Source organism: Phaenicophaeus curvirostris, chromosome 5 (assembly GCF_032191515.1).
Source record: "Phaenicophaeus curvirostris isolate KB17595 chromosome 5, BPBGC_Pcur_1.0, whole genome shotgun sequence".
Classification (NCBI taxonomy): domain Eukaryota; kingdom Metazoa; phylum Chordata; class Aves; order Cuculiformes; family Cuculidae; genus Phaenicophaeus; species Phaenicophaeus curvirostris.
Genome location: NC_091396.1, coordinates 17424357 through 17451655, shown reverse-complemented (window position 1 = coordinate 17451655; position 27299 = coordinate 17424357). Strand labels below are relative to the sequence as shown.

Sequence of the window (27299 nt, the reverse complement as noted above, 5' to 3'; positions counted from 1 at the left end):
TCTGCATCTGATATGTAGAGACTGTACTGAGGATGTGGTGGTTAATTATGCTGGGTTTTTTTACCTGTTTACCATAAAATTTATCAGTTCAGATGTCCTGTGTGACGTTCAGAAATTTGGAGGAAATTGAAGAATGGAAACTTTTTTTTTTTCAATTTGCACGTGAGTTCATCGTTATGTGTTTTTGATATGCCAAGAAATGAATGTAGTGGTTATTAGCTTTTCTGTAAGTTTAATGTATGCAGCCAAGTGTCTTATAAGAGGCCCAAGAGCAGCATCCTAAATATGTAGGGCACAAATATATGTTTGATCTTCCACCACCCCCTGCCCACTACTGACATCTACTCCTGGTTATAAATATTTGAACTCAGTGGGTGATTGTGACCATCATGAACTAGAAAATGAAAATGCATGGACAGGCATAAGCCTGAACCATATGTCCCTCTTTATGGAAGACCATCAGAACTATCAATCTTTGAGAAGCCCTATGCATGATTTCTGTTTGATCGTATGTGGTTGAATGACAGAAGTATGGGCAGCTCTGCTGGACAACAGCAATAAAATGATTACATAGAGGGTAAGAGCTGCTAGCTGCCAGAGTTCTTAAGAAAGATGAGGAGAATCTAAAGGTCTTAGCAGAAATCTGAGAAATGCTTATAGTAAACAAAGTGGCCTTAGCTTCCCAAAACAAGTTGGACAACTGGAGAAGAAACTTGAGGGCCCAAGGTGGGTTATATAGATGTTAATAAACCAGATGAGCTGAAATCAGTTAATGAAAGAAGTTTAATCAATCTGAGTTGTTTCAAGAAGTGACTACATGGTTAATGAATATTGCTTATTGAGTGAAGATTCATTGGTTTGTTTTCTCTGCTGAGCTCAAGCTCTGATGAATCAAGAGTTGTATCTTGCTGTGGAGTTAAGACATTGAAACTAGCTGTCATTTTTTTCCCCCAAATGGCTCTCTTTCCTACCTGGAAACAGTAATGTTACAGTGGGAAGAAGTGGTTGGGTGGGTGGTGGTAGAGAGGACATTGAGGAAGTCTTTCCTGTTTCATTTTTAACTTCATATTGAGTTTCATGGTAAGTGAACTATCCTTGAAACTGAAAAAGAAACTGCAAAAGAAACCTCTTGGTTTCATAGTTCTAAAATGTCTCTCTGAAAGTGGTTTGCCTTTAACCACTTTGTTTTGGTAAACATAAGTTACAGAAATCAATAGGAAAAAATCTACTTAATAATAGAAAAAAACGTATTATAGAAAAATTTATGATGCTAAGGGACTTTGAGATCTCTCTTTTATTGTTTGCCTTTCTGGGGTTTTTTTTGTTTGTTTTTATGAAGCCCAGTGGTTTTGGTTGAAACTTGCAATAAGCCTACCGGAAGCTGGATGTTGATGAAGATTACAGAATACCAATGAGTGTGATTAATAACATGAAGTATGTTCTCTCAGGCTACAGAGCAGATATTTCTTTTCTGCCAGGCTCCTTCAATACTTTTCACAATACTTTCAGGAAGTTTAAATCTCTTCTGACATGCCTGACCTTCTAATATGTCATATCAACTGGTGGTTTTGGGAGTTTGGAGAGGGAAACCGGAGGTAGGCAAGGTAATCATATGGACCTCTCTAGGGAGACCAGCTCAAAAAGAGACCCCCCTCATAAACCTCTCTTTCAAGTGAGAGCCAATAGTAAATTTCTTCTGGTGTTTATACCATTGCTCCAAGATGTGAATACTTTATTGGATAATTCAAGGCAGTTCTTCTAGGCTGACTGATTTTTTTTTGCAACTTTTACCTGTCTAAATGTTAGGTTCTGTAAGCCAATCGCTTAGGCTTTCCCTCCATGGAAAAGGATAGGCGTTGCTGAAAACGTACTTAATTTCATTTTAAGCTGCCTAGGACACTTGAGATTAATTTCCCTTCGTATGTGCCCATGCTCTCCATGAGTTATAGATAAAGCTATGCATGTTTACATTATTCAAGTATTTGGAGTTTTCATTCTCCATGAAGTCACTTTCTAGCCATCACTTTCTAGTATTAATTTAGTTCATCAGTATTAATGCTAACATCGTTTTTATAATTGTTTGGCATTATTGTGGTTTGAGCTAAATTAGAGTCAGTAACTCTTAACTTAGTGGCTGTAAGTAGCTTCATTCTCTGAAAACAACCTGTGTGGTTTTGAGATGGTGTTCTTCTCCCAGAGTGATAATGCAGGGCATTGGTATACAAAAAGGCCAAAGCTTATACATATCCCTATAGTAACCAAGGCCATTCTTGAGCTGGTGGAAGTGGGCTGCACCTGCGAGGAGGGGTAAATAGGGCAGGTGACCCCAAACAGATGACCAACAGAGTATTCCATGCTTTATACATCATACTCAGTTTAAAATTGAGAGATCATGAGAGTCTCACTCTCTTCTGCAATGGCTGACTTCCAGTGAGGACCTCATCTGTCTGATTGCTTCTGACCCCAGATCCATGCATTCCTGCATCCAGTTCCTGAGCTCAGCTCCCTCCTAGCCGTGGAAGCATTCCCTCATGTCTGCTCTGCAGTGTTTGTGGTGACCTATAGTCATCAACAGGTGGGATGGAGGTTTGATCTCATATATTTGCATATATTTTATTACATTATTATTGTTGTTGGTATTATTATTTCATTAAAGCTGTAGTTTTAGCTTCCAAACTCAAAGATTTTTTCCTCTTGTTTCCCTTGGATTTGGGAGTTCAACTGCGCGGTTTTAGCTGCCGAAATTTAGCTGAACTGGGGCTAAGACTGTTACAGGTAGTCGTGATCATGCTTGAAATGCATCACATAGTCAGGGAGGCTTCTAGTTGCTTAACTTGTATTTGAAATATAGTACAATTGCACTCCTTATGCCTGAATACATGCTGACTTTTGTTTATGCTTTCCTTTCAAGAAGCATAAATCATTGATTTTGTGGCTAAGTACTTGGATATCTGTAGTATAAGGGTAAAATCTTCTCCTTTCAACAGATAGGTTCTACTGTACTTTTGTTATGGATTGCAGCTTGCTTCAAGGGTCTTCCCATTGAATTGGATGGGAATGTTTGAGAATAAAGTGGTATACAGTGAAAGTGGTGTCAGAAATCAGGTCTGTGTGATGTAGCGTGGGCAGCTTAGTGTTAAAGCACCAAGCCAAAGTCTAATCCTGTTATCCAGTTGAAATAGAATGTCAGAAGTATTCTTCCTGCCAAAACTCTGAATAGCTTCTTTTATCATTGAGGCCTATGATCATGTTGACACACAGGCAGAGTTGCACAATGTACTGAGCTTCAGTAAAAGGTATGACCTGAGCAAAAGGGAGCTTCTGGGCTCTCAGAGAGGAAAAAATACTTTGGGGGGGTTCCTTTGAACCTGAATTCTGACTGACTTATCTTTGTATTTGTTTTAACAGTAAAATATTTTGAAGGTTGAAATGAACCCCTGCTTTCCCTGCTTTAAGGAGTAGAAAGAACCACAGAAAATGAAGTAAAGTTAAAAGGAACTCCTTGAATGTTGTTAAGGATTCCAAAAGTAGTCTTTAATTGCTGCTAAAAATAACGTGGCTGGAATTTCCATGGAAAACATCAGTGCAGTAGCTAGATAGTATACAAATATCTCCATTCTGCAATAGATTCTCCTCTCTTCTCCCGGCTCCTCCCCCTCCTCAAAACTAGTTCATCCTTTTCTCAGTGTTAAATAAATATATCCACATTTTATACTGTGCTTAAAATGAAACAGTCAAACATGACTTCTCATAGCAATATGAGGAATCACGTGATGGTAACTACTCAGTGTTTCACTAAGAACTGTGTGGAGATCTGATTCCACAACCACAATTGTTTGCTGTCTTTGTAAACATAAAAAATAATCAAATTCGTTGAAGAGATAATCCCCACAGCCTGTGAATCATTTAAAAAGTATTTACAACGAGCACTTTTGTAGTATTTTTCAGGGTGATTTAGGACCCCAGATTAACACACTTCATGTCTTTATAGTAGCAAATATTTATTACTATAACTCAAAAAGTGTGAAACCACAGATAGTATTACCAGAGAGTTCGACCGTATTTTGAGTACCATAAAGCATGCTGTTTAAATAGGCGCAATGTTTCTGTCTTTAAGAGAATGCCATTTGGGACAAGTAATATGGTTCATGATAACAGAATTCTCTGATTAGGGGCAGATTTCTAATGAGGAAAGCATTATTGGTAGATTTACCAAAACTGATGACATGAATGCATGTCTTAGTTATCCCAAGTGCAATAGCTTATAAATATTCAAGTACTCAGTTATAGGATGCAGCTGTACTATACTTTCATGTCTAGTAGGTTTCCTTTGGCCATCCAGATGATGAGGAAATGCACATTGTACACAAAGCAGTCCCTTATGTGCTTTCTAGTGTAATGTAATTGTTATTAATTATACCCTGAACAGTACTATCAATTGACACTTCTGTACAAAGCTCAATGTGCAATGTGTTATGTGTTTGAGAAAGGGGAAACACAAGGTTGTCATTAAAAACATTTTTAGCAGATCTGGAAATAAGACACAGATCTCAGTGTCGCAGACCCTCTTGTTTCATCCACCAAGAAAGAAGTTGCCAAACGGGTGAGTTTGATTTTGCTGCCATGTAGCTGCTCCCTTTTGCAGAGCAGGACAATCATCTAACCCAGGTTTCCATGTTTTAGCCACCTTTACTAATGCTTTAAGAAAACTGCCCAAACCAAACCTCAATTTAAATAGTCTCTTCCTCTTGTAAGAACTGTGAGAGTGGCTAAAACCTTTGCTATTTGATCATTTCTGGAGGTCTTGGTGACTTGAGATACTCTTTCTTTTGCAGAGCCATTAGGAAAGGATGTAACCCAAACTCATTACATGCACTATTCATATGTCAGTATTTGGCTGCTGTGCAGCAAGATTCCCTTTTCTTCCTCCCTCTTAAGCCTAGAAAAGATGATTTTCAAAGGTCCCTTCCAACCCTTACCAAAAGAGTTTAGCCTGATAAATAATTAACTTGGATACTGAGAAAATACTGCTTTACAAGAATGTTTTACAGTGGAAAGAACTTACCATCTCTCATTAATGACTAGATGTGAAAAATGTCACACGTTTCAGTTGTTTGTCAGATGGAGTGGTGGCTTGCATATTGTGTTAGGAAGTACTAATGTTGAGTAACTTCAAAGTGAGGAGTCGCCTTTCTTGAATGTAAAGTCTTGCTTCATTTCTCCTAAGATGACTGGTACATGTGTCAGTTCTTACTAGTTCCTTAGTTGCTGAACAAGTATCTCGTTAGGTGGGATGAATGTCTTTGATTCTAGTGGGTAATCTTAGCTCTCTGGCTTGGCAATAAGACCTTTTGTGTCCAGGCTAGAGTTAAATCTAAGACAATAGGATCTTGAGAGGCTTAAATGGGACAGACACACTAAAACCAACTTTTTAAAATAGTGATTATTGAGAACTGCAGAGGAGATGTAAAGGGTAGGCTAAAAAAATTGGATGATCTTTTGACATTTTAGAAAAAGTTTTCATAATTAGGGCCAGGATTTGTCTAGCTGTGGAGTAAGACTGCCATTTGCTCTATCACATTGGCTACTGGAAAAAATATTTGGAAATCGGGCATTTCCAAAAATATGTTTAGTTTAATTCCTAATTTAAGCAACAATAAATCTCAGATCAAAAAGAAGGCCCTAGAAAATTCAGTTATTCCTAGAAAAAATCTGGAAGTATGGCTCATGTAAAAAGTAGCTATGCCTCAAGCTTTAGAAAGCCGAGCACAGTAGTGATGTAATAGTACCCTGTCTGGGTCCACTGCTACCAGTAGGATGTTGTGATGTGTTAGCAGATTTATAATAAAATGCATAATCAGTGCTTTGGTTGTTCTAATAACGTATATTCTAAAGTAGACTCTAAACCTGCCCTGTGTTGCCCAGTGTTTCAGCACAGAAAAGACTGATGTGTCTCTGAACCATGTTTCTTGTGTCCCTTCCTTTAAGTTGTAATTCCTTTGTCCTCTTCATGTACCACTCCACAGAAGGATTCTTCTGGTTAGGTGGCTTTTCTTTTCTACATCGTTTGCCTGCTAGCCTATTACTGTTGCAGAGCCTTTAGTTTATTTTTGACATGTCCGAGGCATTGATTTTATAAGATCTCAAGATGTTTTGGAGTACAGTGTTTCTGAATTCTGCCAAATACCAGTTCAAGGTTGTTTTATTTTTTGTTGAATTCGTTCAATATAATGCCTATTAGTTTCTTGAGGTATTTGATGTCTTGAAGCTCAGACCAGCTGGCACTGAGAAGGCTGTGGCTTTTTTATGATTTTTTTTCCTCCAGTAATGAATAGTTTACTTGTCCTATATTTCTAAAGGGAGCAGGGGAAAGGTGATAGTGAGTGAAGGGAGTTTCACAGAGCTGGAGTTCTCCCTTCGTAACTTTGAATTCTGCAAAAAGCTGCCTCTGTTGCACCATTTATTTATGTTGGACCCCAAATTGATAGAAACACGAATCTGAGTAAAAATATAAGTCTTTGCACATAACAGTAGCTTGGTTAACGGAGTATGCAACTTCAGAGAGATCTGGCTTATATCTTCATTTTGCAAATGTAAGTTTAGTTTGGTCCATTTGGAACATTATCAAAGCTCTTGACAGAGTTTGCACTGAATTAATCATGTGCTTTCATTGGTATAAATTAACTTCCTATCCTGATGTGCTGAACGATAGCCACAACTGTTTAATGCTCACTGATTGGAATGAGTGCAGGAAATGGGCACGAGGAGGAAACTACTTGCCTTCAGTATGTGAAATGTATTTGCCACTTAGCTGAAAATGCTGACTTTGTTGCCTTCAATTAGGTTTATTTTGCATGTCAAATAATCTTTCTCTCCTTCTTCAGAGATTTTAGAAGCAACTGTAAAATGCTGACTGAATGGACTGTGTACATATGGCATCTGAGAGTTTTTTTTATTAGCTTAAACTAGCACATGTGTTTTCCTGGGAGGAGTATTAAGTGCCTAGACTACAAGTGCAGTGTGTGACTGTTTTTGCAGCTGTGTGGAATAGCATGATGCGTGTTTCCTGGACCAGACCTGGGAGAGAGCTCAAGTATGTTGAAGCAAAAGCAGGTTGTGTTTATGGGAATGTCAAACAGAAATATGGCACTTGAACTCTTATCAGCCCTGAGCATGATACCAGTGACTGAGTGGTGGTCCCCCAGGTGTGTGAAAGGAATGCCCCACTTCTAACTGTGCTGGATTTTGTTTCAGAATTTGATACCACTATCTCACAATGCTGTCCTGCTCCTGCCAGTCTGGTAAAAATGAAAATTTTCTTTTTGCCCTTTTTATCTGCAGATGGTTGAAACCAATATTAGTCCGTTTGAAATTTAGTTCATGTTAAACTGTTATTGAAGAGCATGGTCGTTGCTCAGGCCAGAAATCTTGCTTTTGAGGGATGAATTTTGGAAACTTGATGCTTCTAGAAAAAGAGCATATCATAAGTATTTGTAGAAATAGAGGTAATGTCCTGCTTTTGGTGACCTCTCACTCTTCTGGAAATGTCTTACTCGGGGAACACATATCATGTTTCAGAAAGAGTCCCATAAAACCATGGATAATTTCAGGTTAGCCTGTAACAAGCGCTGGGAGGACAGACAGTGGTTAGTGGAATGGGGTGCTGGTATGGGCCCTCCACCTGCTGTCCAGGGGCATGCTGGTGATGCCATGGCACAGCTGAAGTCCTGTGAGGCTCCTGAGGTAGTAGGTGTCAGGGAGGAAACTTCTCCAAAACACCTTACATGTAATAAAGGGTCCACTAAGAAGGCAATGCGACTGACAGCCCAGCTGAAGTGCCTCTATACAAACGCACGAAGCTTGGGCAGCAAGCAGGAAGAGCTGGAAGCCACCATGCTACTAGAAAGCTATGATTTAGTTACCATCACTGAAACGTGATGGGAAAAATCCCATGACTAGAATGTAGCTATTGACGGCTACCAGGCTGCTCGGAAGGGACAGGCTGAGAAAGAGGGGTGGAGGCATTACCATCTATGTCAGGAAAGGAATAGAATGTGAAGAGCTGTCATTAAAGTGTACCCATGAACAGGTTGAAAGCTCGTGGGTTGTAATAGAATGCCATGGAACCAACAGGAACTTTGTGGTTAGTGTATACTACAGGCCACCTGATCAAGGAGAGCCAACTGATGAAGCCTTCTTCCTCCAGCTACAGGAAGCTTCATGCTCACAAGCTCTCATCCTACTCGGGGATTTCAGCCACCCTGACATACGCTGGAAAAGTAGCATGGCAAGCTGGAGGCAAACCAGGAGACTCCTGCAGTGCATTGAAGATAATTTCTTAATCTAGCTAATACAGATCCCCACCCAAGGGGATGCAGTACTGTACCTGATGGTCACTAATACAAGTGAACTCATCAGTGACATTAGGATTGGAGGCAGCCTGGGCTGCAGTGATCACACAGTGGTGGAGTTCAAGGTCCTGAGGGATATGGGGTGAGTGAAGAGTATAGTCAGGACCCTAAATTTCAGGAAAGCAGACTTCTAGCTCTTTAAGGAGTCACTCAGTAGGATCCCCTGGTCCATGGTCCTTGGAGACAAGAAAGCAGAACAGAGCTGGCAAATATTTAAGAATGCTTTCCACAAGGCACAAGAGCACTCATGTAGCAAATCAGGCAGGAAAGGGAAGAGACCAGCGTGGCTCAGTTGAAACCTGCTGGTCAAACTCAAGAACAAGAGGAACTGCACAGGCAGTGCAAGCAGGGACAGGGAACCTGGGACATATATAAGGTTGCTGCCTGGATGTGTAGGGATGAGGTCAGGAAGGCCAAGGTGCAGCTGGAGCTGAACTTGGCAAGGGAAGTGAAGACTAAGAAGAAGGGCTTCTACATATACATCAGTCAGAAGAGGAAGATTAAAGAGAACGTGCCCCCACTGATAGTTGGGAATGGTGATCTCGTATCATCAGACAAGGAGAAGGTGGAGGTACTTAACAACTTTTTTTGCCTCAATCTTCAATGATAACCGCTCTGCTCATCACTCCTGGGTCATGGAACAGCAAAATGGTGACCGAGGGAGGGGGAAGTGTAAAACCCTCCCGCTATAGAGGAGGATTGGATTCACGTCCACCTGAGGAACCTGAACATATGTAGTCTACAGGACCTGATGAGATGCATCTCAGAGTCCTGAGGGAATTGGCAGATGTGGTTGCCAAGCCACTCTCCATGATATTTGAAAAGTCATGGCAGTCAGAAGTCCCTTTTGACTGGAAGAAGGGTAACGTGCCCATTTTTAAAAAGGGTAGAAAACATGACCCTGGTAACTACCGACCTGTCAGCCTCACCTCTATGCCTGGGAAGATCATGGAACAGATCCTCCAGGAAGCTATACTAAAGCACATGGAGGACACGGAGGTGATTAATGGCAGCCAGCAGGGCTTCACTAGGGGCAAGTCCTGTATGACCAACTTAGTGGCTTTCTATGATGGGGTAAATGCAGCAGTGGACACCAGTAAACCGACAGATGTGATCTGTCTAGACTTCTGTAAAGCCTTTGACGCCATCCCTCACAACATCCTTCTCCCTACATTGGAGAGATATGGATTTGATGGGTGGACTGTTCGGTGGACAAGAAACTGGTTGGGTGGTCATATTCAGAGAGTAGTGGTCAATGGCTTGAAGTCCAGATGGAGATCCATGACAAGTGGTGTCCCTCAGGGGTCTGTACTGGGACCAGTGCTGTTTAATAACTTCATCAATGATACTGACAGCAAGATTGAGTGCACCCTCAGCAAGTCTGCAGATGACACCAAGCTGAGTGGTGCAATTGTCACACCAGAATGATGGGACGTCAACCAGAGGGAACAGGACAGGCTGGAGAAGTGGGCCTGTGAGAACCTCATGAGGTTCAACAAGTCCAAGTGCAAGGTCCTACACCAGGGTTGGGGCAATCTCCCATTTCATTACAGGCTAGGGATGATGTGATTGAGAGCTGCCCTGCAGAGAAGGACTTGAAGGTGCTGGTTGATGAGAAGCTTGACATGATGCGGCAATGTGTGCCATTACAGCTCAGAAGGCCAGCCGTATCCTGGGCTGCATCAAAAGAAGCATGACCAGCAAGTAGAGGTAGGTAATTCTGCCTCTCTATTCCTCTCTTGTGAGACCTCATCTGGAGTACTGTGTCCAGTTCTGGAATCCTCAACATAAGAAGCATATGGAACTGTTGGAACGGGTCCAGAGGAGGGCTACTAAGAGGATTAGAGAGCTGGAGCACCTCCCATGCAAGAACAGGCTGAGAGAATCGGGTTTGTTCGCCTTGGAGAAGAGAAGGCTCCCAGGAGATCTTATAGCAACCTTCCAGTATCTGAAAAGGGCCTGCAGGAAAGCTGGGGAGGGACTGTTTGCAAAGGCCTGTAGTGATAGGGCTAGGAATCATAGAATCATAGAATAACCAGGTTGGAAGAGACCCACCATCGAGTCCAACCATTCCTATCAAACTCTAAACCATGCCCCTTAGTACCTCATCCACCTGTGCCTTAAACACCTCCAGGGAAGGTGAATCAACCACCTCCCTGGGGAGCCTGTTCCAGTGCCCAATGACCCTTTCTGTGAAGAATTTTTTCCTAATGTCCAGCCTAAATCTCCCCTGGCAGAGCTTGAGGCCATTCCCTCTTGTCCTGTCTCCTGTCACTTGGGAGAAGAGGCCAGCACCCTCCTCTCCACAACCTCCTTTCAGGTAGTTGTAGAGAGCAATGAGGTCTCCCCTCAGCCTCCTCTTCTCCAGGCTAAACAACCCCAGCTGTCTCAGCCGTTCCTCATAAGACCTGCTCTCCAGCCCCTTCACCAGCTTCGTTGCTTTTCTCTGGAGTCGCTCCAGAGCCTCAACATCCTTCTTGTGGTGAGGGGCCCAGAACTGAACACAGTACTCAAGGAGCGGTCTCACCAGTGCCGAGTACAGAGGGAGAATAACCTCCCTGGACCTGCTGGTCACGCCGTTTCTGATCCAAGCCAAGATGCCATTGGCCTTCTTGGCCACCTGGGCACACTGCTGGCTCATGTTCAGTCGGTTGTCAACCAACACCCCCAGGTCCCTCTCCTCCAGGCAGCTTTCTAGACAGACTTCTCCTAGTCTGTAGCACTGCATAGGGTTGTTGTGCCCCAAGTGCAGGACCCGGCATTTGGCCTTGTTAAACCTCATGCCATTGGTCTCAGCCCAGCGGTCCAGCCTGTTCAGATCCCTTTGCAGAGCCTCCCTACCCTCCAGCAGATTGACACTTCCACCCAGCTTAGTGTCGTCTGCAAACTTGCTAAGGGTGGAATCGATGCCTTCATCCAGGTCATTGATAAAGACATTGAACAGGGCTGGACCCAGCACTGAGCCCTGAGGAACCCCACTTGTCACTGGCCTCCAGCTGCATTTCGCTCCATTTCCCACCACTCTCTGGGCCCGGCCAGCCAACCAGTTTTCCACCCAGGAGAGTGTGCGCCTGTCCAGTCCAGAGGCTGACAGCTTCTCAAGCAGAATGCTGTGAGAAACTGTGTCAAAGGCTTTACTGAAGTCCAGGAAGACCACATCCACAGCCTTTCCCTCAGCCGAGTCACTTTGTCATAGAAGGCGATCAGGTTAGTTTGGCAAGACTTTTGTGAACCCGTGTTGACTGGGCCTGATCACCCGGTTCTCTTGCGTGTGCTTCATGATAGCACTCAAGACCACCTGTTGCATGACTTTCCCTGGCACTGAGGTCAGACTGACAGGCCTGTACTTTTCTGGATCCTCCCTGCAACCCTTTTTGTAGATGGGCACAACATCAGCCAGCCTCCAGTCCAGTGGGACTTCCCCAGTCTTCCGGGACTGTTGGAAGATGATGGAAAGGGGTTTGGCCAGCACATCCGCCAGCTCCTTCAGTACCCTTGGATGAATCCCATCCGGCCCCATAGACTTGTGGGTGTCTAGTCGGGCTAGCAAGGCTCTGACCACCTCCTCTTGGATCACGGGAGCCTAAACTATTCCTTGATTCTAAAATATGAGTCTGCTGGTATAGTGACCCAGCCTGGACACAGTCCATGGGTCACTGTTATAGGACCCTGGGTCTCCCCATATAATTTATGGTTCCATAGTCACTAGGCTAAATGAAAGCAAAATGACGCCAAACGATTGATCAAAAAGGCATTTATTTGTACAGGCATTCTTAGGAATAAGATTGGCACTGGCTTGCTCAATCTGTGTTAAGGACAAAGAAAGAAAGGGTGGAAAGGGAGAGAAAAAACGAAGTGCAAGGACATCACCTGGGCTCTGGTCCTCCTCTTCTCCTCCCAGGATGGTGGGCGTGCTGTTGATGGCCCCACTTGAAGAGTATTCTTTATAGTTTTTGGTGGGCTTGTGCCATGCTTCTTCTAAGAAAGTCCTGAAATTGAGTTTGTGGGGGCTGCTCTTTCCAGGAGGTCTCTGGACTATTCTGCCCTTTCTCTTCCCTACCAGCAAGATCGCAATGTGACCTCTTTCAGCAGCAAGCACAGCTGGGCTGCTTGTGAGAGTGAGGTAAGGTGTTGAAACACGCTGTCTTTGCTACAGTCTCAACAGTGGTTTAAGGCAGGAAAACAAGTGGTTTAAGACACCCAAAAAGAATCAGTCTCACAGCTGGAAAACACTATTTTCAAGAGGAAACATTCGTTTAATGTAAAAGATAATTGAAAACTAGAGTTTTCTAGCTTCCTATCATTACCAGGTTTTTTTTCCTCTTTTTTTTCCCCTGCCCTTTTCTAATAGAATGAAAAGAGATAATTAAGGAGGAAAATCTAATATTGGCAGAAAGTTATTTTCTGCTTTTCAAAACCTGTAGAGGAAAAATATTTTTCATCAATAGTCTTTCAAATTTCTGTTTTAAACTGTATTGTTGGTTCATCACAGTGTGGCCTCAAACAAAAAGTTGTATGTTAGTATGTCTGAAATCACCAGATTTCAAGTGTTGCTGTAACTAACCTATATAGCAGGTGACCGGAACGTGGCCATTACATCTTAAAAATGCCATCTGCTGTTATGCTCCCTTTTAAGTATAAAATGTGAAGCTACTGCAGGTAAGCTGGGCTGATAATGGCCAGAGTCACCTTTTTGTGTGGCTTTGCTTTCAAGTAAGAGGTATTGTGCAATATTTATTTTCTCTCAGAAGAGAATGGTGTTTTATCAGTGATAGTCTAAGGGTATAAGAGAAACATGGTTTGTTGGAAGACACAGTAGTCTTTATTGCCCTATCATTTATAGCTGGAAAAACCCCCAGACATAGTCTCATTCTTGAGGTCCCCCAATAAACTCAAAAAGAAGCAAAAAGAAGAGCAAAAAGAAGACTTATGAACTATTCAGTATAGGACACGGTGGATTTGAAATTGCTTTTTTAAAAATGGATTGGGAAGTCATTTAATAAAAAGCGTGACAGGATAAAACTAACCTGATCAGGGCAAGGTAGCTACTGTGTAAACAGTGTTAATATGAAAAGTTCTCTGTAACATAAAAATATAGATTACTTGGCTTAGTCTTTTTTCTTTTTTTAAAATTTTTTTAAGAGTCTGTAACAGTTCCTTGCTACTCTTATTAACATATTGTGTGTACTAATGAATGAGTATGCGTCTCTGTGAACTGTGTGTATGTGTGCTTAATCTTAAGTGGGTTAATAGTTCTTTTGAATGCAGTGAGATATAAAATTAAGCACTGGGTTACACTGGGTAGAAGCCAGGGCGTTTTTCAGTTTGAAGGAGAAGATCCTGTGTGAATTCCTTCTAGAAACTTTCATAAAGCTCTGAACAAGAGGTTCATGAAATAAACAGAAAGGAATAGGGTTTTTTTAATCATTTTTGCACCAGCATTAGCATGTTGACAATTCCTTTCTCTTGTCAAATACTTTGGTTTTAAAGTCTATTTCCTGAGCATACTTTGTGATGGGGGAGAACTCCACACTAAAACAAATATTGTAAACTAGTTATGCAAGCCTAGCTTAATTTATTTCTGCTAATTCCTAGAGGATATCAGCAGCAATTAAGTTCAAAAGCTGAAGACTACTGTGTTATGAAGAGACTTGTGCAGGTTTGACAGTATGGCAAGTAATTCTAATGCAGCCATGCTCTGAGACAGTGCCTTCATGTGAAGTTACATCACCAACCTCCAAGACCTTTTGTAGTTGAAGTGAAAATTTCAACTGCCTGTGTATAGATTTGGCTGAAACCTCCAGTGAGAAGAGAGCTAAATAAATCAATTAAAGGCTTTTTAAATGCACCTAAGGGAGTTAGGTGCCTGACTTCTATTGAAATTCAATAGGATTTGATTGCTTGGAGCCTTTGGAAAACTTCAACCTAAAATTGTAGGCCTGCAGTATTGATTAAGGTCCCAGTACTATTGTTCTGTGCTCTTGGCACCGATTAAAGAAAAACAGAAAAGCTCCGACACAATCAGCTGTTCTAACTCTGTCTCCTAGTAAGCATCTTTTTTTTCAGAACGTGAAGGCTTGCATAATATTATTTCATCTTAATTAAAAACATTAATAAAGGTACTTTAATGATGTTCAGTAACTTCTTAGGATTAATTATGGGCATCTGAAGATAGAAATGTGACACTGATACAATTTTTTTTTTCCATTGCAGGTTCAGTGGTTTGGTGCAAATATACTAGTTAAAGAATTTTAGCAAATGATTCTAGGCTTTTTGGAAGGAAGGGACACCAAATGTTCTGGATTTAAACAATTTTTCAAGATCTTATCATTGTTGGATTTCACTTGAAAAGATAGTGTACAAGATCTTTGGAAATGAGGAGATTAAGTAGGGGGAGAAATTTTCCAATCCTAAATAGTACTTGAAGCACTTGTTGCTCAGTAAATGTTTATATAAATGAGAAACCATTTATCTTTTTAATTTTGATCTGTACATCATCAAGTTGGGATTTTTACTTTATTGAGCTTGGTGCCTGGCTTGTCTGTTTGCCTAGGCCATCTGATTTTGCTGTTCTGTGTATGTTGGAAAACGTAGTACAGCTTTCAGGAAAAAATCCTGCCTTTCTCAACAGAACAAAGAGGGGCCTCTCTATACAAAGTGAGTGAGATTAGAAGAAACAGTTGCCTTTGCTGCTGTTAATTTGCATACTCTGCCTGGGCTCTACACAAGTGCTGTCTGATGCATTTTGCAAGCCCTGATGTGTCAGGTGCTGCGAAGTGGACTCTAGCTCTCTCTGATCTAATGTGTAGCCTGCAGTAGTTTGATTTTTTTGTGTACTATCCTTGTCTGAGTGTAAATGAAACCTATTGCTCTACATGAGCAATTTTGCTTTTTTTGAGCTTTTGGTGGCTGTAGAGGACATGCTGCATCCCTGCTTGTGAAGATGCTGAGTCTATTTCTCTGTTGCCCAATCCAGCTCCATAGCCCTTAGCTGACAGCAAATGCCCCCTCTGTCACTTTGCATTAACATCAGCAGATCTATTGTCCCCACTCTGGCTCCTTCAGAGACCTCCTTGTCACAGCCTCTGAACAAAATTTTTGGCAGAGCCCTCACTCCACTGCTGCTGACTGAGATGGCAAGGACATTACTGTTCCACTTTGCTCTTGGTGCACTAGCTTTGTAGCAGAGCTCTTCCATTGCATTGCCTTACAAACAGGTATCAGTGCAGGTAGTGCCACATCAAGTCTTACAGCTAAGGTAATGCTGGTTGGCATGCAATCCCTATATAAGCTGTGGGGAGAGCTTGTTTCCTTTTTTAAAGTAATTCATGGGAAGCTATATTCTGAAAGAATGCAGATTTGAAAGAATCATGAGAGTAATGTGGTTGATCCATCCAATGAGGATAATATAATAGATCTTGTGAAAGGGCAGACATGGGTGGGAGTCATATTCCCAGTAAAACATTGGAGTGGGAGGAAATTCCTATGGTGCAAGAAGCATGTGCCTATAAGGCTTAAAGCCATCCCTCTCATCAGTGCCTCTTGTTTTCCTGTGCTTGTTATCTCCTTTTCCTCTGAGGACAGCCACTTCTTTGGCATATGGAAAAAGCTGTGTTGTCTTTGGTTTTCTCCAGTCTTTGGTAGGCAATCAGAATAACATGGTGGTATGCTTTGCCTCCTTACTCCTAAAGCACGTATTTTACCTTTTATGTTTATGGAGATCATTGACAAAAGTCTAGACTCATTAAGGTTAAGGTCTTCCTGTTCATAACACATTTCAGATAACCTCATCTAGTTCTCCCACGCAAAAAGGCTGCACGAACTTCTGTGATGCTCCATGACCAATTACAGCTTTGAGATCTACAGGCAGAGCCTCAGGCAATATATTTTCTATGCAGATGCTTTCTCAGCCTCCAGAGACAATCTCTTTATCTGTTAAATAGCTGTTGTTATGGTGTCATGATCCATTCTGTGTCAAGATTCAGTTGTGTTTTTCCTGGCCAAGATAATAATCTGTCTAATTGCTTTGAAACATGAGCTTCCTCCAGGTTTAGAGAGTCTGTCTTTCCTTTTGGAGTTGCTACTGCACTTTATCTCACAGTGTGGATGTTGGATTCCTCCCAACACTGGATTGCAGCTCTTCAAGTACAGTGGGAGTAGAGTAGTAAAGGAAGGCCTTTCCAAGATTCATTTATTAGTAAAATAAACCAGATATTAATTTTGCTAATATACTTTGCGTGTACTTGTTCTAATACATCTGACTCTTGATTCACACAGCTGAAGAAGTCTAGTCACTCCTTAAATTCAGTTGCAGTCCTTTTCATAAGTAACTTTTCCATGTTGTCCTGTGGTGGGACATTCTTGTTCTTAATGGCATCCCAAAGTTCATTGGGTTGATAGTCAAAGTGTCCTTATCCAAGCCCAGTTCTTTGGTGCAAGTCAAACTCAATATGTAGGCTTTTCATCACAGCTTTTCTTTGAGCCTTTCTCTGTTTTTTCCCTGTGTGGGCTTATTAAGAAACTGTGATTAGTCCATGGGAACTATGGAAATATGAACTTTAGTGACAGATAGCATGTGTATGTTTGTCAGGGAAGTGCATTTTTATGTATCTTGCCTAAGTTCCTTCATCAAGTAATGAGAGCTGTACTTCAGCCAGATGATTAAGTTATAACATATCTGTATCAGGCTGAGGATGATTTTGATGTCTTGATGGCTCTTTTGTTTTACTTGAAGCAATTCCCAAAGCTGCTCGTGTAGTACCTGATCACAGAATCACTAGGTTGGAAAAGACCCACAGGATCATCGAGTCCAACCATTCCTGTCAATCACTAAACCATGACCCTCAGCACCTCATCTGCCTGTCCTTTAAACACCTCCAGGGAAGGTGATTCAACCACCTCCCTGGGCAGCCTCTGCCAGTGCCCAATGACCCTTTCCGTAAAATACTTTTTCCTGATGTCCAGCCTGAACCTCCGCTGGCGAAGCTTGAGGCCATTCCCTTTTGTCCTGTCTCCTGTCACTTGGGAGAAGAGGCCAGCTCCCTCCTCTCCACAACCTCCCTTCAGGTAGTTGTAGAGAGCAATAAGGTCTCCCCTCAGCCTCTTCTTCTCCAGGCTAAACAACCAAAGCTCTCTCAGCTGCTCCTTATAAGACTTTGAGTTCAACTCAAAGGAACTTCTGTTTATATGTCACAACTGTTACAGTGAGTAGTGAGCACTGAAAAATCTGTCATGAGACTTCTGAAATAAATCCCACATGCTGAGCCCACTCCTACACCAATGTACAAGTGAGGACTTGACCTACTTTACCGATCTTCATGAAAAATACTTTGCTCTCTGGCATGTGCTGCGTGGCTACCTGGAAACATACTATGGTTTCACCAAGCACTGTACCCCAGTAGAAATGCACAAGGCTTGTTGCACTAGACTTGTCTACCTCTTCTTTGTAGCTGAAAGTGTTGTGAATTTACATATGAGAAGTTCCTTACAGCTGGGGAACTATTGACACTGATGGAGTTCTTCAGGAGAAGCTATCTACATGTGTATCTCATGTTCCTCTTCCCTAATTTTTCATCCAGAGTTAATCTGGTCCTTGACCGTGTTGGGATTATGTGGCTGAGAAGGCATGAAGATGGCAATAAATATGTGCCTGAGCTGAGCAGGAGGGTTGGCAGAAGTGAGGGTGCCATGTCCAACTCAATAATTAAAAGGAATAAAAGAAGCCTGCCCTCTTGCTTAAGAGAGTTCTTGTATGCCTAAAGGCTTCTGAGGGAGGTGATTGAGTCACTGTCCCTGGTGGTATTTAAAAGACGGGTAGATGAAGTGCTTAGGGACATGATTTAGCAGTGGACAGGTACAGTTGGACTTGATGATCTCAACATTTTTCCAACCTAGTGATTCTATGATTCTATACAGGTACATGACTGTCACATCTCAGAGGGCTCTTCTTGACATGTCAGTAAAAGATTTTTATCTTCGTTTTGTATTTCTGTTTCCACTTTAGAAAGGAGATTGCATAGATTTGAGTGGGTCCTTGCAGAGTGCTGTTCTTGTCTGTAATTTTAACCAAGAAAACTCAACTGAGCTTTAATCCCTACCCCTGCAAGTGTTTTGCAGGCAGTTATTTTCTCTGTTTTAATTTTTCCTTTGTGATGGGTGTTGCTTTGTTTCTTACTTCACTCATTCTGTACCTCATCTCTGTCTGCTCAGCACTTTATCCTTCCATTTTCCTGTATCAGCTTTTGCTTTGTTCTAAGTCGTCTTGAAGCCTTGTTTCAGTCTAGCTGATTCATTGTGAGAAGCACAAACTTTTATACAATGCATTTAGTAGGCAGGTGTTAAGCAGGCAGTTAGGAGAAAGTATTGAAGAAACAGTGGACCATATTAATCAATAGTGCAATTCAGATTTGCTGAAGTTGTCAGGTGTGAGGCACTGCTCTCTGCCAAGGTGTCTCCTGGTAAATGGAATTAGCCCTAATTACCACCAGCATAAATGAACTAAGGATCAGGTTGACATCTTTCCAGTTAATGTAAAGTTTAATGTTAAGCTGTTAATCAGGAAAACAGAGGCAGTGCTTTTGTAGCTCAGAAAGGTGTAATTTTCTGAATGCATTTTTCCTTGTTGTCTGCAATTTTCTGGCCACTAATATGTGTGTACTGACAGAAAATCATCAGCCTCCCCATCCCCCAAGAGACTACTTATTAGACTTATGCAATGTAAGATATGAAAAACACTTTTGTCTGTCACACAGCCACGGGCAGGGGAGGGGGAATTTGTCAGTTGCTAATGGATACCTGGAGGTTTTGTGTATGGCCATGAAGAACAGCTTGTGCACTTTCACCCCCGATGTTCCCTGAATAACTTAGGTCTCATTTAGGTCAATAAGCCTTTATGAAAATGTCAGGAATGAAAAATGTGTCTTGGTGTAAGCCGACTGGTCGTTCCCTCCAGTCACCGAAGTCTATAGGACAATCAGTGTTCTCTAGGCTTGTCTGCATGTCACGCAAAGAGCTGGATGACAGTAACCATTGACTGCATGTCTGTCGCATTGTCTTTGGGACAGCCCCCATTTGCATACTTGCTGGTGTGCCTGTTATCCAATGAACCATGGAGGGCCTTTAAAAAACTTACGTGCACAACTCCAATGCAAATTTGCTATGCAGAGAATACTTGCTTCTTATAAGCACAATCCAGGCTTTCAATTTCTATCTTCTTGCTATAAAACTGAAACTGTGATCCTGACAGGGCCATAGTTCCTAGTGAGAGTGCTGTTTGTGGCTACATTGTGCTAAAACATTAACTTTTCTCTGGGTTTTCCTTTGCCTACTAAGATAATTTTTTTTTGTTCTTTTGCTTATGGTAATTGCATTTGGGGATATCTGAACAGTATTATCTGTGCTGTCAGATATGATGTAAGGCCATACATCCTTTCTTCAAATTAGTTACTTTGAATAAAGGACAGCTTTTGCTCACTGCATGGGTGCTATTGTCTTTTGTTAAGGGAGTTTCCTTCGTAGCAATGATGGAAGGAGGTGTTCTAGCCTTCTGCATGCAGAAGAGTGCTTGCATATTAGAATTTATTGACCACATCTATTAAATGAAAAAGTTACCTGGTCAGAAAAGACCACCTCTGGTGCTTTATTTTGCTGACACAGTTCAACAGCACCTCATGTGAAGCAAGGCTCTTCATTTTACCATTCATAAATAACACCAGGTGAAACTGGATGAAGGGAGAGTTTCCTTACGTTTGAAGCTTCTATCGTAAGACACAGGCTTTCCTTAAAGTATCTGCTGCAGGTGCTGTTTCTTTAGATATATTATATATGATTATGACCTTATTGAAAAATTTTAATTACAATCCAATTAAAAAAATAGTGAAGGATTTTGGTGGATCTTTTCAGAATGAAGCTGTAGAAGAGATTCTTGGCAAGGTCAAAGGGCCCAAACTTCATGTTTATTACGACCAACGATCTGGACAGTTAGACTATATCTTGAAAATCTAACTGGAATTCAGTTGACTATAAACATTTGTGATAGCTGTTCTACTGCATCTGTCATAGGTTATATGATATTGTCAAAACTAAGAGAAAGAGTCCTGGCTAATGTTCTCCTAGCTTTCCTAGAACTGTCACAGAGTTGAACTTCAACACTGTAGTGCCCTGCAATGAGCAGATTGCTATGCCATCAGGAGACTAGCAATTTAAAGCCACAAAAAAGATTATAATGAAGTGAACTAATGCATATCCCTCCCTTTTATTCCCCTGCATACATGCCTATTATTTTGTTGAGTGTTTGGGGGAATATCCTGTGTATTTTTTAAGCTGATGATGTGACTCCCATTCATCTTGACTGGACTAGGGTTGTACTGTGGTTATTTCAGTTAATTTAGAAAATAATCATAGGTATCATCTTGAGTCCTGTTTGCTGGTCTCTTATGAAGATCAGCAGTGAGCCCTGTAGAAATATGAGGAGGCTGGATAAAATGTCTAGCAGCATATCATCCTCTCTGCAGTTGCTCTTTATATTAAATCAGTCTATGAAATAAGCTGCTCTTTCCCTTAATCTGCATTATTCCATGTAACTGTGATACCTTATGATTGGGTTCTCTGCTTTATTCTCCCCATATGCCATCTGTTGTGTGTTTTCAGTTGGAAGCCACTGTTACTGTTCCAGTTAGTAGATTTTGCTGTTGGCTCTGATAGAAAACGTAACCAGTTATTAATTGAGTGGGCCAATAAGTATTGCAACTCCCCAATACTCGAGGAAACTACACTAAATATGCAGTGTCCAACCAGTGTGTAGAAAAGCATGGGGTTTTGTGCACATGGAGTAAGTTCCAATTATGACATAATTGTATCTGTCTAAATAACAGGAATGTCAGATGCCTGACATATATCACTTCATAGGTGTTTCCAAAGTCATACCCTTAGCATGGGTGTGTGGTTAGCACTTAGCTTGATACCAGCAGTGCTTCAGGAGTAGACTTCTGTTTCTGCTGAAGTCTCTAATTGTTGAAAAGAGGATGGGAAAGATGCACTTGTGGTCTCACTATGTTTTCTGTGCACCTGGAGGTGGACATATGGGTAATGGGTACTACAAATCTTTCTTCGATCTATGTGAGATTAAAGGAAGACTGGAAAAGTAAAAATAAGTGGGAGGAGGTTAAGCTGACACAGTAAATTGAATGTAAAACACACCTCTTCCCGAAATGCAATATGCTACCAGAATACTCATCTTCCCAATACAGACTGTGCTTGTTTTCTTTGGCTCAGTCAGGAAGCCTTTTGTTTGAATTAGACTGAGTTGCACAGAATACTTTTCAGTTTTAAAATATGTAGACAAGCCAAATTGCATGCAATTGAAGTATTTAAACTTGCACTTAATCTTTTCTTTCTTTACCCTTACTGATTTTTCTGTTACTTTAGATCATTTTGATATAGTTGACATTTTTTTCACCTTCCAAACTTTACATTTTATCTTAGGATTTCCTAATGCATTCTGAGAAAAAGATGAAAGACATGCAGGAGAGAATTAACCTGGTTCCCTGTCTGTTTCTTTTAGGAAATTGTATTAGTGGTATTCTTTGGAACAGAATACGTGGTTCGGTTATGGTCAGCAGGATGCCGCAGTAAATATGTTGGAATTTGGGGAAGACTTCGTTTTGCTAGGAAGCCTATTTCAATCATTGGTGAGTACACACAGCTTGCAAAGTTGACATAAACAACAAGTAAAAGTTGTCCTTGAAAGTTTTGAGAAGTGGAATTTCTGCAGTAGTTGAAGCCATGATAGAGCAAGAGCTCTTGTAATTAGCATTAACGTAGATCTGAATTTCCTTTCAGCAATCAGTGACGCTGTCATTTGAGAACAAATGTAGCTTGATTTGTTTTTCCAGAAGAGCAGAGTTTTCTTTTCACAAGTGATCTGAAGCTTTGCCAGAAATAGGTCTTGGCCATAGTCCTGTCTCCTGTGACCTCAGGATTGCAGACCCTGTACAATAGCTACAGCTGTACTTTTTTAGAAATCCTGAATGGCCTTTTTTTTCCCAGCAGACATTTTAATAATTTATTGTGAGTTTATTTTCCACTCTAATTGAGCTCCATACCGCATGGTGGAGCATGATAGATCCACTGTAGTTACTTAGTGTTAAGTGATTCATTTGGAACTGGGCACCTGACTTTCCTTGTTATAGACTGCAGTTGGCTTCCTAATGTGACTTCAGTGTTCTTAGAAATTAGATATATTTAATGCATGTCACAAACCCTTATTTATTTATTTTTTTTAGGTTTTGTAACTCATGTAACAATTTCACTGACATAAACATAATAATCCAAAAATCAATCTGTATTTTCTTAGCCAGTACTGAAATATGTAAAGACCCTTGCCCTGAGGCAGTTAAAATGTAAATGGGTTAAACAAACCAGATTTTGAAAAAGGTTATTGTTATAGAGCGATAGTAACTCTTGCTCTCTGACATAGTTTTTTTCCACTATTCAGAAACATTATTGGTTGTTGAGTAGGAGATACAGTTTTTCATGAACGATGTACGATTTTGCTGAACATAAATTACAAAATCTTGTACCTGGGTGTTTTGATAATCATAAATAGTTTAGTTTTGCTTCTCTGTGCATATATGTAAATAACAATTGTTTCTCAGGTGTGATTGCAACTATAACATGGCTTTGATTGCATCTTTGCACTGTGTCCACAATCCATTTCTCTTGAGACCTAGAAAACTAGGTGTTTTGAGACCATCCAATTATTTCAGCTTGGAAAACAAAACAAAGTTTCACTTTCCCGGATAGGTATCAAGAACTATTTCATTCTCCAAAATACAGAGTTCCTTTCCAAAATTATCTAGGCCTGAGGCACATAGATTTAGATTACAATACTAGGGTAACGTCTGACTTAAACTAAGTAAGTTTCATACACTAATTCCAATGTTTCTCTCCCTTTTAGACCAGGACAAATGAAATAATAGTAAGGCAATTATAAATGCAATAAAGCCCAAAACCTCTTTAATTAATAAAATACTGTCTAAAACAGCAGAGAAAATAAGATACACAGAAGAGATAATAGGTAGAAACTGCTCTGAAATTCCTCATAGGTTATAGTGAATAAGGATTCTAGGCTGCTGGGGCTGTTTTGCAGTAACTCCTTATCACTTTCATCATTCATCTGGAATGTGACCATCTTAGACCCATCTCAGTAAAACCTTCCTATCATATCACACCATTATATTTTCTTCATATGTTACATTAACAATTTCTTGGTAAATAAACAAAAATCTTAATTTGAGGAGACTGCTCAAATTGTTAAAGTGATATTGGTATTGGTTCTAGTAACAGTCTTGTGGAAGTATTGCAAGATGCTGCTAACTCATTCTTTCAATTAACTTTTATTTTCCAGATTTAATTGTAGTTGTTGCTTCCATGATAGTTCTTTGTGTGGGCTCTAAAGGTCAAGTCTTCGCAACCTCAGCTATCAGGTAATTTGTGCAATAAAAATAAATTCTTGAAGGAATAAACAAGTCACTGCTCAGAGTCATGTAACATTAAGTGTAGGGGAAATAAAATTTTGCATGTTGTATGGCTGTAAATGCATTTACAACATGATGGGCATGGAGGTACGCATACCCTCACCCCCTTTCCCCAACTAGGTGGGTTCTACCCAAATCCTGTCTCAGTTTCTTGGCCAAGTTTTATAGCAATTCTTTCATGCTTCATGTCTCTGATGTCTTTAAGCTGCTTCTTCATAAATGTATGGGGTTAGCAGTTGTGAATTCCTGACGGACTAAATCCAGCTTTTGCTCAGGAGAGTCCTACTACTTTGTTTCCTTGAATGAGAGGGTACACAACAGTGTGCTGTGCTCTATGCACTAGCTGCAGTGATGCTCTAGGATTGCAGTAACTCTCATAAAAATAATATTTTAAAATATTAATGGACCATCTAGTTCAAATTGCCCATAAAATTCCTCAGATATGAGGAATTCAGATCTTCAGCTAGCTGTTTCTGTATGTTGTTTCCCATCCTGGTGAGCAGTTCAAATATGAGTTGGGGAATGATTTCTAGAGTATTCACAATTTGTGTCTAAAATTCCTGAATCCTCAAATTATCCTTACTAGCCATGTATGCACACGTCGGTCCTTCTCTTGTGCAATCTCCCCATGCTGTCTTTGCAAAAGATAAGATGAAAGATGGGTGAATAAAGTGAAGAGACAAGTGGGTGAAGAGAAAGGCTGCTAAATCTAACATAAGATACTATGTCTCTCTCTTCCAACTGTCCTTTGGAAGAGACAGAATTCCCCTCTCCATCTCTGTTTCTTTCCTTCTATCTTTAGTCTCTTCATTCATTTAAAAATTGTTTTCCAGGGGCATCCGTTTTCTGCAGATTTTACGAATGCTGCATGTTGACCGTCAGGGTGGTACATGGCGGCTGCTGGGTTCGGTTGTGTTCATACATAGACAAGTAAGTTGAGTACTCTGAGGAATGGCATAATTATTGATGCAAGAGTCCTTATATTCAGAGCAGCATGTATACAGACATGCTGATGATGTCAAATATATTTAGTGTGGAGGCAGGCAGTCATTTATTTTAACCAATTTGTTTTGCTTTCCTCAATTTTTTTAACCTAAAAGGTTAAAAATATTCTATTCTGCTTTGACAAACTTTTGCCTTGTAGTTGGACATAACCACAGAAAACAAGACTTCTAAAAAGAATTCTGAAAATATCTAAAAATATATATCTAAATTCCAAAGTTTGCAAAAATTACTCTATTACTTTTTGGTGGCCAAAAGGTTAATTAGTCACACTTGCAAGTGAGGCAGTTATTTTGGCACTATGTTTGAAATGTACATGCTGGACCAAGTAATCAAGTGTGGTGCAAATTCTTTCACCATTGAGCTCAGTGGATTTTTGTTAATTTGTGCAGACAACAGTCAGTGGCAATGTTTATTAATTGCTGAAATTACATTCTTCAATTACCTGTCACTGATGTTTTTTAGAAAATAATTGGGATACAAGTGTCTCAATAATATCATATTGCCATTATTTTTATTCTCTTTGCAGGAACTGATAACTACACTCTACATTGGATTCCTGGGCCTGATTTTTTCCTCTTACTTCGTGTACCTGGCTGAAAAAGATGCTGTAAATGATTCTGGAGAAACAGAGTTTGGCAGCTATGCAGATGCCCTGTGGTGGGGAGTAGTAAGTACAGCAATTTCATCTGTACCAGAAGTATTTAACGCCTTAAAATGTGGAACAAAGTTCAAGTAAGCATAGAGTTGGAGTGGCACTTGGAAATGGCCTACTTTTGCTTCAATACATTTTCTAGTGTTGTAATTCTATGAAACTAAGAAAATACTGTAGATGATTGGTAGTTTTAACTGGGGTTTATAGTTTTATGTGATCCAAAGTGATTAAATTATTTACACAAGATGTAGAAACATCTATTCTTACTTCTTTATCCCAATTTCCCTTCTGTTTTAATGATTACTTCTTTTTACCTTTCTCATGGTAGGGTTCAACTATTGAAGGTGGTTAGAGTCTTGCTAAATCAGGGCTAGTGTTTTGGGAGTTTGGGGGGGGCGCATCCTTTTTTTACAAACAAACAAACAAACAAAGTAAACCACCACAGCCAAAAAAACCAACCCAAACCCAGGTGTCTATGGTTTGCAATTTGACCTGGGACAGTAATTCCCTTTTTATTCAGAATGGACTAATTCCAGAACAAGTAGCATCTGAGGTACTTAACAAATCCAGACACAGGACTGGTTTAAAATTCTATTGCTTTGGAACTCACTTAATATCCTTATGTGGCATTTGTCCGTGTTATGTTGACATACCATCTTGCTCAGAGATTTGTTAGGGAAATGTATCTTTAGTTTTGCAAATAGAGTTCTGCTTTCTTGCTGTTGCTAGTGACAGTTGTCTCTGTTTTCGTTTATGATATATGCTTACTAGTTTAGCAGATATATTCTGGGATTATATTTTAGTAAACGTTTTAATTTTGTGACTTCTGCTAGTAACAATTCTATCTTTCTTTTCTGGCGTGATATGCAAATATTAGGTTGGTGGCTTTGTTCTGGGATTTCCTGTCTGTAATTATTTCCCTTTCCTTTTCCTATTACAGTTCAAAGAAAGGTATTTTTTTTTGGAATCTGTTTTTTCTTATTGTTAGTATTCAAGCAATGACTTGGTTTAATCTGCTTTAATTGTATGTTGCTTTATAAAACTATGTGTCATCAGTAAGTATTACAGATCTATAAAATTCGTAGGCTTCACTAATGATTCCATGCCTGCTTTTCAAAATATGCTGATCTTCTAGTCTTCCCTTTGCTATTTTAAATCAAAAGGCGTTGTTTCTTTTTTAATTAAAAATGAGACTACTAGTAAGTCATACGTACAAGAACAATAGAACTAACACCTCTGTTTTCCTAATAAAACAAATTTGTTTTAAGAAATATTTTTTAATAAACCTTTGTGTGTGTAATTTCATAGTTATCTCTCTACCAACAGTACTACTTGCTGTTTCAGGGAGGGAAGATCTATTGATAAGTAAGTCTTCTGCAGGTCTCCTGGTGCTGAAACGCATATGTAGCTTTTTCGAATACAAGAGGTTTTGTTTAGTTTGCTACTAAGGTCTGCTGCAGAATTCTTTTCTCCTGCTGTCTGTCTTGGTTAAATACAGTCTCTCTTAGCATCAAAAAACTTGTTATGTAGCACAAGGAAGCTTTCTGACTGGTAGCTTTTTCAATGCTTTCATCATCACAGAGTTTTTATTTTCCAGAACAGCAATCAGATGACTTGGTAATTAACAGTGGCAGATGTAGCTGCATGTAAAAACACATGCTGTCATTGGTGTTGATATTAAAATTTGAATACATG

General features: G+C 40.3%; 1 protein-coding gene across 2 annotated transcripts in view; it reads left to right on the top strand.

The window, feature by feature from the left end:
- The window catches only part of KCNQ1 (potassium voltage-gated channel subfamily Q member 1), a 367210-nt gene that overhangs the window by 74395 nt on the left and 265516 nt on the right, over window positions 1-27299 (top strand). For both annotated transcript variants that reach the window (XM_069857818.1, XM_069857817.1), the window contains exons 3-6: window positions 21973-22099; window positions 23818-23896; window positions 24781-24877; window positions 25479-25619. In XM_069857818.1, the coding sequence (XP_069713919.1) occupies window positions 21973-22099; window positions 23818-23896; window positions 24781-24877; window positions 25479-25619 (444 nt within the window). The remainder of the gene's footprint in view (window positions 1-21972; window positions 22100-23817; window positions 23897-24780; window positions 24878-25478; window positions 25620-27299) is intronic.